This window comes from Amblyomma americanum, chromosome 6, assembly GCF_052857255.1.
Source record: "Amblyomma americanum isolate KBUSLIRL-KWMA chromosome 6, ASM5285725v1, whole genome shotgun sequence".
Taxonomy (NCBI): domain Eukaryota; kingdom Metazoa; phylum Arthropoda; class Arachnida; order Ixodida; family Ixodidae; genus Amblyomma; species Amblyomma americanum.
The window spans coordinates 77,411,173-77,424,565 of NC_135502.1; the positions used below are offsets into that span (position 1 = coordinate 77,411,173).

Genomic DNA, 13,393 nt, shown 5'->3' on the forward strand with positions numbered 1-13,393 from the left:
TTTTGGCACAGATCTCAGAGGCTAGGCTAGACTGCCATTCCCTTCAAAATGTTGATCAGGAGTCCTTTTCGGTGCAGACATCACGTTTGAATGGAGTGGCGAGAGGATTTTTGCATGCAATTTCCTAAGTAATAAATGTGCCTTTTGCTACCGGAAAAACATCAACATACTTGGAAAGAGCGATAGTATTGATTTTTACTATGAACAAAAATTTAATGGAGTTATCCTCAGTGTTCCATTAAGCATGAACACCACATATTAGCTCAAACGCTAATTAACAGTCATGTTCTGCAAGTATGAGTGACATTGCATCAGTTATTGACAATTACTACTGCTTTCTGAAGATAAAACTGAAGGATTATTTTACGTCTTCGTGGTGGTCTCTCATTCCATATCTCTTGGATGCTTGTTAGGAGCATTAGCTTCTTTGCCAACATTGAAAAGGATCAACTAAGTAAGAAAAATGATTCAAGGAGTAGCACATGTGTTAAATCAACAGCGGAGAAAATATGGCCACTACCATTACTTTCACAGAAATAAAAACATTCAACACGTTTGCAAAATCTGTACACTTTGTACATTTTTAATGGTAACTCAATAATGTGATGATGGTAAGAAATAATGTGTTGATGATACAGCAGTAATCTAGTCACAGAGTGCGTGTTGCAATGGCATGGCAGCAGACTCGAGAATTTCGAAGACTTGGCAAGTTCACGCACATGAATCACACCGCAGTCATGTTTTCATAGATTCCAGGCGTAGCATAGGCACACAGCTGCTTCACGATCAAGATGCCAGACTTAAGTGCAAATGCTATCTCTCGAAATGGCTCAAGAGAACTTTCTTCAAGCAAGCCACCAATAGACATAATCATATGGCAAAGCAAACAAGACAAGGTACAGTCAATCGTTCCATGCTCCCTTTGCTCGCCAGCTGAGAAATTCATCATATTCCTCTTCTTCCAGATCACTGTTGCTCTCTTGACTGGCATCATTTGTGGTCACTTCCTTCTTCATCAGGTCTTCTTTCCTCTGCTGAAGTTGCTCAACCCGCTGCCAATTTTGGCTGAAATAGAAAGAATAGGGCCACTATTAATAACTGCCTTTACATACATTTCACTCCAACAATGGTTCCCGTTTAATGCCTCCTTTCCTCAAATGATTTGTCAGATCTTTCATTAAAGTATTCCGACAATGAAATTAATTTGTCACTGGGTTTATATGAAAATTATCACAGTGGCAAAGCTCTTCAATCCTTGCCAATAATAACATGTAGGTACACAGAAAACATTATGAAATGAACGGCGGCTCAACAAGGACACTAACAAGAAAGAGACACCTTGTTGCGCCGCCGTTCATTTCATCATGCACCAACTCACCCCTCAGGCCGTTATTCTGAAACATTATGAAGTTCTAAGTTTTAAGTATCATAAAAAAACATCTCGTGAAAGAGCACGCAGACACATCACATGCAGCTTGTGTGTATACAGGCGATGTAATTCAATAATGTAGCGTTCAGATCAAAGTCCGCGTGAGCACTCATAACACCAATAACACCTTAACCATGACAATGCACTAATGCTAAAAAGCTTGCTGATGAGAGTAAACAAGAAGCATATCAGAACTCAAAAACAGTAAGGTTTCACATTGCATTTGTTGAAATGTCCTGCATGAAGAATATTAGTTTTGCAATACAGTAGACTCGTAACAATTCAGACTCAAATTCACATTCGGTGAATTAAAACGAATTTCAAAACTTGATTAGCCTGCTATATTTTCAATGCATTTCAAAGCTGCTTAATTACAGCTGGGGCTCCGCTTAATTCAAACGCTTTGTCTCACTCCAACTTTCCCGGCACGCAAGAGGGCGGTGGCTGAGGTCGGATACAAGCGTCATGGCACAGTCTATGGCTACCAAAAGGGGGCCGGTGTCGAGGTATGACCGGCACGGCAAGCGATCGTCCAAATATCTCTCCTGAAGCCTGAATTGCATGGTACATTGTTGCCCGCACAAGCTCCGAAGTTCGCGCAAAGGCAGGCATTACAATTGCTGCAGGGTCCCCGTCGCAACACAGTTTCGTTTGCTGCGCCCTGCCACTACCCCGAGGACAACAGCTATCAGCCACGCACCAACTTGCCAAGCCTAGCTGCTCACTGTTTTGGACACCAGTTGGCGCGTCGTTGTAGGTTTTTATTTCTTTCAAAAGAAATTTCACCGTTCTGGCATCAATGTGCATTCCCCTCACTTGCATCCGCATGCTTCTCTGCTCACCACAAGCTGCTCCCTCTATGCAGTGGAGCCTGCTCACACGAACACTGCCGCTTGCAAGGAAGCTTCACCGCTGACGCGTCGCATCGTGAACGAGGCCGTGGAAGCCCTTATCATTTTGAAGCAGTTATGTTTTAGACATTCCTGACAGTGTGCATGCAGAAATATAGAAACTCGTTGTTGCAACTGCTTTCACTAAATAGCAGACAACCATCGTTCATTTTTTCACCAACTGAATTTGCTTTTGTGCAAAACTGTTTTTAGCAGTTTTTTGGAGCCATTCGTTCATTTGACATTTGATAATTCGGACGTTTTTTTTTCCTGTCCCTTAAAGTCTAAAATAATGGGACCTTAATGTATTGACAAAGCAGTACAATAATAAACTTTTTTTTTCAACCACATTACCGGTTGGAGACTGCAGGTTGAATAAACAAATCAATGCCTTTCACCCATGTTTTGTATTGTGCCGATGCTTGTAACGACATTTGCCTGAAGGCTCCAAAATTCCATTTGTATGCACAGATATTTGTAAAGCAAATGACAGATAGCCTCATATTTAGATGAACTTCTAATAATTCCAACCTCTGATAATTAAAACAAAAATCTATGCTCCACAGAAATTTTAATTAATGAGTCTACTGTAAATAAGAATTGTGCATGAAGCACTAGCACAATGATAAACATAAAAAAATATTCTATGCTGTATATGTACTCAGAAGTCAACAATCTGAACTGTACAAAATATACCAAGTGCAACCGTTGTCCGTAAAGTTTTGAGACTGATTTGTTTTCTTCTCTAGAAATGACTCCCCAAAACAAATGTTGGTGCAAATGTGTAGTGTCATCTTTTCGGGCTAACCTGAGCTATTTATGTTAATTGCTGTGGCAGCCTCTAGATGGCTCTACATGCAGAAAATTAGGTTGTCACTAGTCGTCTTGCGCATTCTACTGTGAGTGAATGTGAAGAGATGTACGTCCACCTCGAACAGCGTGTAAATATAAAATTCTGTGTGAAGCTTGGCAAGACAGCCACACAAACGTGCCAGAGCCCTTCACTACGGCATCTCTCATAGCCTGAGTCGCTTTGGGATGTTAAACCTCCATAAACTAAACTAAACTAAACTAAACAGACGTATGAGCTCCTTCGTGACGCTTACGGCAATGAGACATTATCACGGGCACGAGTTTTCGAGTGGTACAAGAGGTTCATTTCGGAGAGAACGTCGGTGGAAGACGACACAAGGCAGGGGCGCCCTTCAGCCTCACGGAATGAAAACAACATGGCTTGGATCAGGGTAATCGTGCAGCAAGACAGCACCATTACAGTCCGCATGCTATCAGATGCTCTAGACATTAGTAAGACAATATGCCACCAAATTTTGCGTGAGAACTTGGGGAAACGAAAGCTGAATACCAGACTTGTGCCGCACTCCCTCACACAGGACCAGAAGGACACGCGGGCATTGGTGAGCGCTGATTTGCTCTCCGAGGCACAGAAGGATGCTGCATTCGTCGACAGCATCATTGCTGAAGACGAAACATGGTGTTTTCAATACAATCCACAAACAAAGAGGCAGAGCGCCGAATGGCGGTCCACAAGTTCTCTGGTGTCGAGAAAGGTGCGGTGACAGAAGACCAAAACAAGGACGATCCTGACAGTTTTTTCGATGTCAGAGGTGTCATACACCACGAGTTCATCCCACAAGAACAGACGGTGAATCAGGAGTTTTATATCCACGTGCTCCAACACATGCGTGATGCACTGCAACGCCATCACCTTGACTTATGGGCATCTGGACAATGCAGCCTTCTCTACGATAACGCAAGGCCGCACACTGCTCTCAGCGTGACAAAATTTCTTGCCAAGCACAGCATTACTGTACTTCCCCATCCGCCATACTTGCCTGGCCTCTCGCCATGCGATTTTTTCCTGTTTCCTCGTGTGAAGAGAGCCTTAAAAGGCCACTAGATGGGGAGTGTGGAGGCCAATAAAGATGCCACGACGAAGGAGCTGACAGCCCTGCCAAAAGAAGCGTTTCCCAACTGTTTCCAAGACCTCAAGAATCTTTGGAAGCTGTTTACAGACTGCAAGGGAGACTATTTCGAACGGGTGCTGCACAAATGAATTCAATGGTAAATGCATTTTTTTTTAATGGACTCAGTCTTGGAACTTTACAGACAAAGGTTGTAATTGCATACTTACATCTGTTCATCAATTTCTTCAATGTCACGCTCCACCTTGCTCTCTTCAATGTCCTCAGCCATGATAGCCTCTGACACCTGGAAAGGAAAAGTGCGTCAACCATAGTCTTTTCTGTCTCAGGTTACATGCTACTTCTTGGAAAATATTACTTGCTGCTATTGTTCTCCATAATTCAGTGTTTTTCATATGTACATAAAGTGTTTCTGTATTGTATAAAATAAGCAAGACTGTAATTTCACCATTTAAAATTTCCTCCCCAGCATAAATCTACACAAGTGTGGACCTAAATTCTACCTCCAGCAACTCCATAAGTGTACTTTTTTAAATTCTGCTAATCGGAAGATTTTGAGGCAGGAAATTTGCATTTCATCACACACATGACGTAGTTCTGTATTTAGAAACATTTAGTATCAAGTCTGCCTTACGAGCTATTCACACGTGCTGGTAGCACTTCCAAAGTAGTACACGTCTGCACATATACAGGTACTCTTATTTACACATCAAGGACTACTGAATTTTACACCACCACTGAAAGCCCTGCTCCAGTGCACCTGTCCTAGTTCATTCCTTTTGCTAGCAGGGCCATAACTAGGGGTTGCAGTTTTTCGGTCTTTATTTGTTTAAATTCGGCTGACTTTTTTTGGTGTTTATTTCAAAATGCAAGTTTCAGGTAATTTCGGCGAATATTTTTTTACACAAATGAATTATTCACTTTTTTCGGTGATTTAATGTGGCAATTCTGTGTGGTCAAAAGTCACTTAGAGTCTAACTGGGCATTTCTGACAACATAAACACTGCGTTTGCAAGCATTTAACATAATTTACCAGTACTTGGAGGTGTGTTTGTAGAAGGAACTGCTTTCGTAATTAAAAAGAAAATGCAACTTTAATGAGGCAGCCGGCAGTCAAAAATGCCAGTAGAATTTACTTCTAAGAACTAGGCTAAATGTTTTCTTTGGGTTGTCGCGCTTGGTTGAGCCAAAGGGCGGGACATCACGTAGTCTGCATGTTGATATCAGCAGTGGAACTGCAGCTCAATCGTCGTGGTAGCCCGAACACTATATTTGTCATGACGACCATGCACAGTTTCACGTCAGTGGCCTACATGCAGTTTATAAACCTTCTTTACCGACTAACTGCTCTAAGCGGGAGATGATAGTGAACAAAGAGTGCTTAACTAGTAGGCGGCAAGGACGTGGTGCTTCCCGGTCTGCAGAGGAGTGTAAATAACTGAAAAAATATCTCAAATTGCACAACTTCATGGCTTATCCAATGATGCCACCATCTTATCATGCCCCTAGGTTCCCTACAAGATAATTTTTAACTTTGACTGAGTGTAGCCCATACTGAACAGCCAGCTAGCCATGCCTTACATATCAAGAATACTGACCTTCTTCAGTTAAAACCAAATTTCAAAAACTGAATTCGGCGCAATCTTATCAGTCTTTTTTGGTTAAAACCAAAAATTCCAACCCCTAGCCATAACACTATGAGTGGCATTGCAATAGCCAGCACCAGTTGCCGGAGCCACTTTAAATTTCCACTGTGACCACCTATTGCTGTCTCAAGTTTCCCCTACTCCAACACAGACAGTGCGTAATTTCACCACTATTTGGGTGAAAATTATGTTGACCAGATGTGAATGTGCACCAAATAGAAGCAACGAAGGTTAGAAAACCAAAGACAGGTCGGAAACAACCGTCATAATCTATAAACTGCTTCTATACATTTTTAATGCATACTAAGTGCACAAACTCTGCATCAAATGAACTTGTGTTATTTTAATAGTGAGTTAGTGATAATCTGCTTATACAAGCTCCAATTAAAACAGTCCTGTGTGGCTGAATATGCAGCACTGTGGTAGCAATATGGGCTGTTGGTGAAACATAATAAGGACTGCACAGTGTGTGTGTGTGCGTGTGTGTGTGTGTGGGGGGGGGGGGGCAATACACAGGAAGGTGTCCTTTGATCTCTCCAGTACACCTCATATTATGCAGCTCTATATTATGTATCGCTTAAAATAGCTAAAGCTTGAGTACTTGAAAATTTCTAATGTTGCAGACATCGTGTTCTTTAACAACTTTCAAAACATAGGAAAAGTGCTCAAATACAGTCAGCACACAGCCCAGAGTCCACAACAGACCAACCTGACACTGCCTCAAGTATCAGACAAGTAATTCAAGTGACCTCAACGACCAAACAGCAAACTAAAGTTGGTACACATGGCCCCACAGAACCTATCTGTGCATGTGTTGTCAAGGACCTACAGAGCTGGAAATTAAAACCACATAAGTTTGGGTTCTGTTAGCATCCCACCAACAAAATACTTCACCAGATGCAACAGGCTTGAGGAAAACCAAAAACCTTCAACTTGTAAATGTTCAGTAATGGTTGGTAAACAATAAAGAGTAACTTACTGTAGTTTCTTCTGCAATTTCCTTTCTGAATTTCTCCCATTCCTCTTCAATTGGGTCTTTGTATTCCACGTTCCTCGCCTGAGTATTGAACACACAAACAGTAAGTAAGCCCCTGGTAAGCATAATTATACTTGCTGAGATCGTAACACTTTACAGAAATTCATTAACCTTTGGCCACAATGTGTTATTGACTAAAATAGATTCAATAGAGACTAACCTAAAACAAAACTAACACCATCCCAAAAATGTTCAGACAGACTGCAGGAGCAATACTATGCAAGATTTAAAAAGCAGTGCAAAACCACTTCCAGATCAGTAAGGAGTAACCTGTACCTAAGCCGCTGTACCAATGCAACATTTTGTTTTATGCTATGACGGCAACATGATCTTGAGGAATGACGCAATCCTCGAGATCATGTCGTTATTGGTGGCATCAGCGTGATCCGCGCAAGCATCACCCCAACAACCCATGAGTGCTTACTGCACCCGGCTACTCCGACACAGTCAACACCGCACCCCCCTCCCCACTCACACTCTCTGCCTCCCTGTCACATCCTGTCGCTGCATTTGTCATGACACCCCACGACATGACAAATACACAGGTAGCAGTGTACCCTACACCCTACACTGCTACCCTAAGTTATTAAACACACTAAAATCAGCACTTCGCACTACCCAAGCTCTCTCTCTCTCTCTCTCGTGCGTTTCTCTCAATGCGTCCGCCACGCAGGTTGCCTGCCTTATATGCATGGATGAGCGATTGTCAAGTACCCTGAGGTTTTCCCCTTCCTTTGTTCAGTATACATGCCTGCCCAACACTGGCACCGCCCCCACCCAAACCACACCCCCACCAACAGCAAATGTTTGCTGCACACTGGTTGTCCAATACTCTCACCAAAAGGCATTCACTAAATGTAGCTCTTAGCTTTGAGCGAGTGTAGCAGTGTAAACACAGCAGACATCCCCTATCCCTACCTACAGTTAAAAGCGCTCCAACTGGCATCAGCATTTCACACCACGCCCACTGTCATTGAAATTCACATTACCAAACTCCCAGTAAAACTTGACTTTGCTCTTGGCTTTTAATCCTTTAAAGCCCCAAGACAGCTGATATAACCAATCAGTCAGTAAACTGAGTGGCAAGAATGAGCAGAGTTGGCACAGTTGAGGTAGTGATTAGATGCTAGATAATTGCAGTTTTGAAAAGTGAAATTTGACAGCACAATGCTTCGTGTTTGCAGCATCTTCGCACACTATGGTTATTGCTTTGTTCCACTCTACAAGTCTAGCGTGCGGGCATCCAACAGGACCTGAGCTCACAAGTTTCCTGTGACCGAAGTGGAGAACAAACAGCTCAAGAACCCTTCGCGACAGGCCATTGTAAGCCATTAGGCTGCCCCAGCTGCTGAACATGCTTATAAAGTGTGCACCAGAGCATTTCAGGTTGATGGCTTGCACTCAGCAGTGAAATAAACATTGAGATTGCCAATTATCATCTTGATAACTGTCAGGTTTAGCTTTCCTTCAAGTGCTTCCTGAGCATTGCTGTATGCGTACTTAGTTCCTAGCAATCATTGCATACTTTCTAGGGCCAGGGAAATAGCCAAGGATCCCAAAGGACCAAAGCAAGGCCTGTAACCTTTATTTCAAACCAGAATGCTACAGAGAATGCCTTAAGTTGCACAGATTGAAGCCCGATGCTGTACAAGTACTGACAGCATCTACCAGTGCACTTCACCCCTACCCACTGGTCATGCAGTATTTCTTTGGCAGCACAATGCCATAGGAGAGGACAGAATGCACAGGCCATTCCAAATACATATGGTTGTGTTTAAAGCAGAGCATGCTCAAAAAGAAGCACTCACAATTGAAATTAGAAAACTTCAGTTAACGGAACGTTTCTGATCTCATAATTTCATGGTAATCTAAACCCAGCTATCCAAAAGAGTAAATAATTATGCCTTCAGTTGTGAGTTACCTTTGCATCCAGGACAGGGTCATCAAAAAAGCCTTCTGGTATTGCTTTCGCAGGTGTTTTTTTAGCTGACACCTCTGGCTTTGGCGGCAAAGGTTTATCTGTCGCAGCTGCTTTTGGCTGTGCTGAAGCAGTTTTATCAAAGAAGTCTGCAAAAAAAGGATACAACAGAAGCATTAAAACAGATTTATATGAACTCTGTAAACTGTATGCAAGTCTGAAAAGCTACGTTATGTAGAAAAGTGATTCTGCACACCATACAATATGACACGCACCGTGCAGTGTGTGGTTATGTGCTGGATGCATGGATATGTCACTTTATGCATGGTCACTTACATCAGCAGTCATTGTCATGCAGGCTTGCAGCCAGCTCAATGTAACCACATGACTAAAATATTACGCAATGCCCATAAATTTTTCTTTTACTGTGGTCCCAAAGCTGCCTCCACCTGTCGAAAAATTTACCAAGTGGCAGCATGTGTTATCAGCATCAAATAAAACGTGGACAGGATAACTGCAACGTGAACACAAGAACACAAAAAATTACCTGCTGAAGAAGAAATACAAGCTGGATCCATTAACATTTCTGCACAGTGCACTTTGTGCCATCAAAGTAAAAATCAAGTATGCTAATACATATTCAGTATTCCTCAGCTAAAATCTTTGCATTTTGCTGCTCCCGTTTCAGTTGTCTAATTCGTGTTTCATTTGATGTTGACAGCCCGCTTGGCATCAGAAGTTTATAGAGTACACAAGGCATAAAAAAAACTGGCTGTCTTTGCATCCATGGCATGGAACCTTAAATTCAGATATGCATCTTGTGCTTTCGCCTGAGAGTACATCACTGTGCCTGTCATTTTCACGTCATGTGCCAAAGTCACAAGACACTTTAGTGTTTCAATATAAATTCTGCTCTGTAAACTTATAATGTCAGCAGCAGAGAATAAAACAATTCAGTTGGACACCAAAAATAACGTCCAGAACGAGATTCTGCAATCAGTAACTGCATCGGGGCCTCCTATTGCTTGTAAATAAGCACTTAATAAATCAAGAAACAGCACAGTATAATCAATACAAATTCGAGAACAAATGTTAAGCAGATGCAAACAGGAAATATACATACACTATAAGCACTAAAACAAATTCATGATATAACACACTGAAGGTAATAGATTTAGTCAAATCAAGCAAACACACAACTGTGTAAAAAAAATAAATAAAAAACAAACATTTTTAAAGAGTACATAAAATCATTTTTGTAAGTGCAGGACAAAGCAAAGAATAATGAATCAAAGCAGCAGTAAAAGCAAAAAAAAATATATGCTACTCATTTCCAGTAAAAAAAAATGGTAGGGTTTTAACGCAGTTAAACCAGTAGGGCATACGAAAGCTTTTGTGCACAGATGGAAGCTGATGGAGACGATGATGTGCAATGGACAGTGCGAGAGTGTGTTGCAGTTTAACACAAGACGTGATCGGCTGCGGCGATGGCATAGCAGTGACCATCGAAGCTAATCTGTTTGCGCTGGTACAGGTTTGAAACCCAGCTGCAGCAATATTTATTTTATTTCTGCAGGTCGCCCAAGGTCAACCTCAAGGTCATGCAAGCCACAAGATTCTTGGCTGAGTTTGACTGTGTTAAGTAGTGATTTCACATTAAAAATGTTTCAGTTCCTTTCAGAATACAAATGCTGAATAAGATGCTTTTACGCAAAGTGTCAGCATATTCCGAAATAAAAAAGCTGAAAAATGAACCTTTGGTTTCATGTAGCTTGTGTGTACCCACAGCGAAATGAAATTATCATTGACTGCAGGTTTAGTGACGTCAGTTAATTAGTACACGTTAGTATTAGTATACATGCATGTCACTAATAGCATGACTGAATGAAAGGTAGAGAAATTTGATTATTTGTTAACCACAGATAAATCTGCATACATTATATTGAACAGTCTTGGTGATGAACAGAATATTGTTACTGTTCAGTAACAGAATAATGCTAGAACAATATGGGACAACAAGAGACTACTCTGACAGCTTGGTGCTTTACACTCTGAAGTGAACTAAGGTGAGTATTAAATAGTATTTCCTCAGCGTATTAAGCAGTACTTAACATGTGACTGAATAAAGGCATAGTATAATAAAAGAAGCATTGTGTGATTGAAGTATTGGCAGGTTTTAATAATTAAACAAATTCTGTAGGCAATTCATAGATTTAAAAAAGTAAATGGGCCACTTAGCATGTGTTCACAACTGTCAACAGCCTCTTTAGCTAGATCCATAGTATTCCTAACAATTTTTACACTGCCCCTCAGTAGCGAGCAAGAAAGACTGTCTTCCTAACGCTATGCACCTCTGTACTCCCTGGAGTTCCATCAGAACCGAATTGTGTGGCTTGCATTATTCTGATAAAGACTGTGCATGCCATGCTTCTGAACTCTTTATTGTGCGCTGTTTTTGTACCTTGCAGCATTGTTTGCTAGAGGCAGCACCTTTTATTCTGGCCTATGTGAAACATTAATTTTAGCACAACTGCCCGTAATCTTCACTGCATTATTTAGGATAAATGACAAGGACACAAGAACAAACTTGCCCTTTGGAAGGGCAGACTCTGCAGAATTTTGCCTCTGAGCAGGCTCAATAACATCCATGTCCTCATCTGATGAGTAGTCTTCTGTGAGGAGAGGACCTTTCGCCTTTTTGTGAGGGGGACTGCAACAAATGAATACAACAATGAAACATGCAGTTTCATGTGTCCCTTCAATACTTATTCAGTGCTATTATCTTTATCACCATTTTACAAGAGGGGGAACAGGGTCTTAAAAGAAACATTTTTATTCTTAATGTCATAATTATGAAATCTTCAGGAAGCATGTGTTTTTGTGTACCAATTCCAATATACCATTTCACTTCACGTAAAATAAGTCCTTATGCACTTATGTAATCCTTTAAGTAAGGTTTATCGTCTTGAGCATTTAAGAAATTCTGTTGCAGGGAACTCGCTAAAATGCATGCCATTGGTTTTTACTGACATCAAGGAATGCAATAAGGGTAAAAATGTTACCCTGTTCGTCATAGAATTTGTGGTATATAGCTCTGAGACTGCCACTTCAGAAAGAGTAAAAAAATTGCTTTCCCATTTCTCAAGTGGCAACTTCCTGTAAGTTCTATAGACAGGATGGTTACAAACGATTTCGCATTCTTCCTCCGCTTAAATAGCAATTTCGCATTCTACCCCCATTTAAATATGCTGTCATAGCCAGGTCGAACCTGCAAACTCATTTTATACTTATGCATACTACTGATGCCCCTTACATACTCTAACTTCCAACATTCAAGAATGCTTATGGATTGAGCAGGTAAAATACAAGCAGTTTCATTAACACAATTAAAGCCGCAGTGGTGGCCATTACAAAAATATGGAACCACTCCAATTAAATACCTAATGGCCATCGACATTTTACCTACTTGGAGCACTTTGGCCCCAGGCGAAATATTTAGTCACTAAAACAATGAAAGCTATAAACATGCATAGCCAGGCATGGAAAAGGACTTGAGCATGAAAGATGCCTACAACAAAATTCTTCACTTTGCATTATTTGCAGCTCTTAGAAGTAATTAAAATCGTTAAGCTACAAGTATTTCTGTTACATAAGGAAAAAGTTTTTACTTGGACAAACTGCCTCAAAACAAGATGGCTGAGAGGATTATGATATAATTATCTGATAAAATGCACTAACCTCGCGTTTCCTGGTAGGCTTCGGCCTTTATCTGAAATAAAATCAATCCAAACAGTTTAGCATTTAGTGTGAACCGACCATCAAGAAAACCACTTATGGCGGCATCGAAAAACGCACCGTTCTGATTGTCAGCTGATGCATCATTTCGGCGCTTGCTGAGAATGCTCTCACTTTGTCCACGATTGGCCGTGCTTTGTTTAAAGTCTTCCACATTCTGACATGCAAGAAAGACAAACAGCAACGTCACTCAATTTGCCGTCCTACTCAGCAAACCAAAATCGAAGCGATCGTTCACGATCGCTTCACTTACTTGCTTATGGGCTTTCCCGAGAACATGAGTTGCCCATAATGTTTCAGTTTTGACGTGGACCATACATACTGAACACATTAGCTGCCCTAAACTGTTATATGTGGATTATATTAAGGAAAACAAGAAAATCAGTTTTACACAGCAGTATGCAAGCGAACCCGAAACGCAACGGCTTCGGTATTCATAACGAAACCACAACAATTATAAAAGGATATTTGGCATATGGAGATGTGATTTTTTTCGATGACTGACTTAAAGCTTCCTTTCGCTCTCTCATCAAGCGCTTTAAGTCATCTTTTTGGATAACTTTTTTTCGCGCACCGGGCGCTGCCATCTTGGTTGGATTGAACTGGATTGGATTATAAATAAAACAGTGGCAGTCATTATGGTTTTGGCGATTATATTTAGCACAGATTTTTAATGCAAGCAAGTTTTGGACATTTTTACTTTAACAAAGTGTACAAGAAGTTTACAAAACTGTCT

At 41.1% G+C, this 13,393-nt stretch overlaps 1 protein-coding gene across 1 annotated transcript; it reads right to left on the bottom strand.

Annotated features, from left to right (window-relative positions):
- Window positions 1–554: 554 nt before the first annotated feature.
- LOC144093756 (zinc finger protein 830) lies at window positions 555–13,282 on the bottom strand. The gene is made up of 9 exons (XM_077627453.1): window positions 13,122–13,282; window positions 12,911–13,006; window positions 12,718–12,814; window positions 12,601–12,631; window positions 11,454–11,572; window positions 8,866–9,011; window positions 6,888–6,965; window positions 4,472–4,548; window positions 555–1,065 (listed from the first exon to the last, which is right to left on the bottom strand). Exons 1-9 carry the CDS (start codon window positions 13,242–13,244, stop codon window positions 903–905), a joined length of 930 nt encoding a protein of 309 aa, XP_077483579.1. The 5' UTR covers window positions 13,245–13,282; the 3' UTR covers window positions 555–902.
- Window positions 13,283–13,393: the final 111 nt, after the last annotated feature.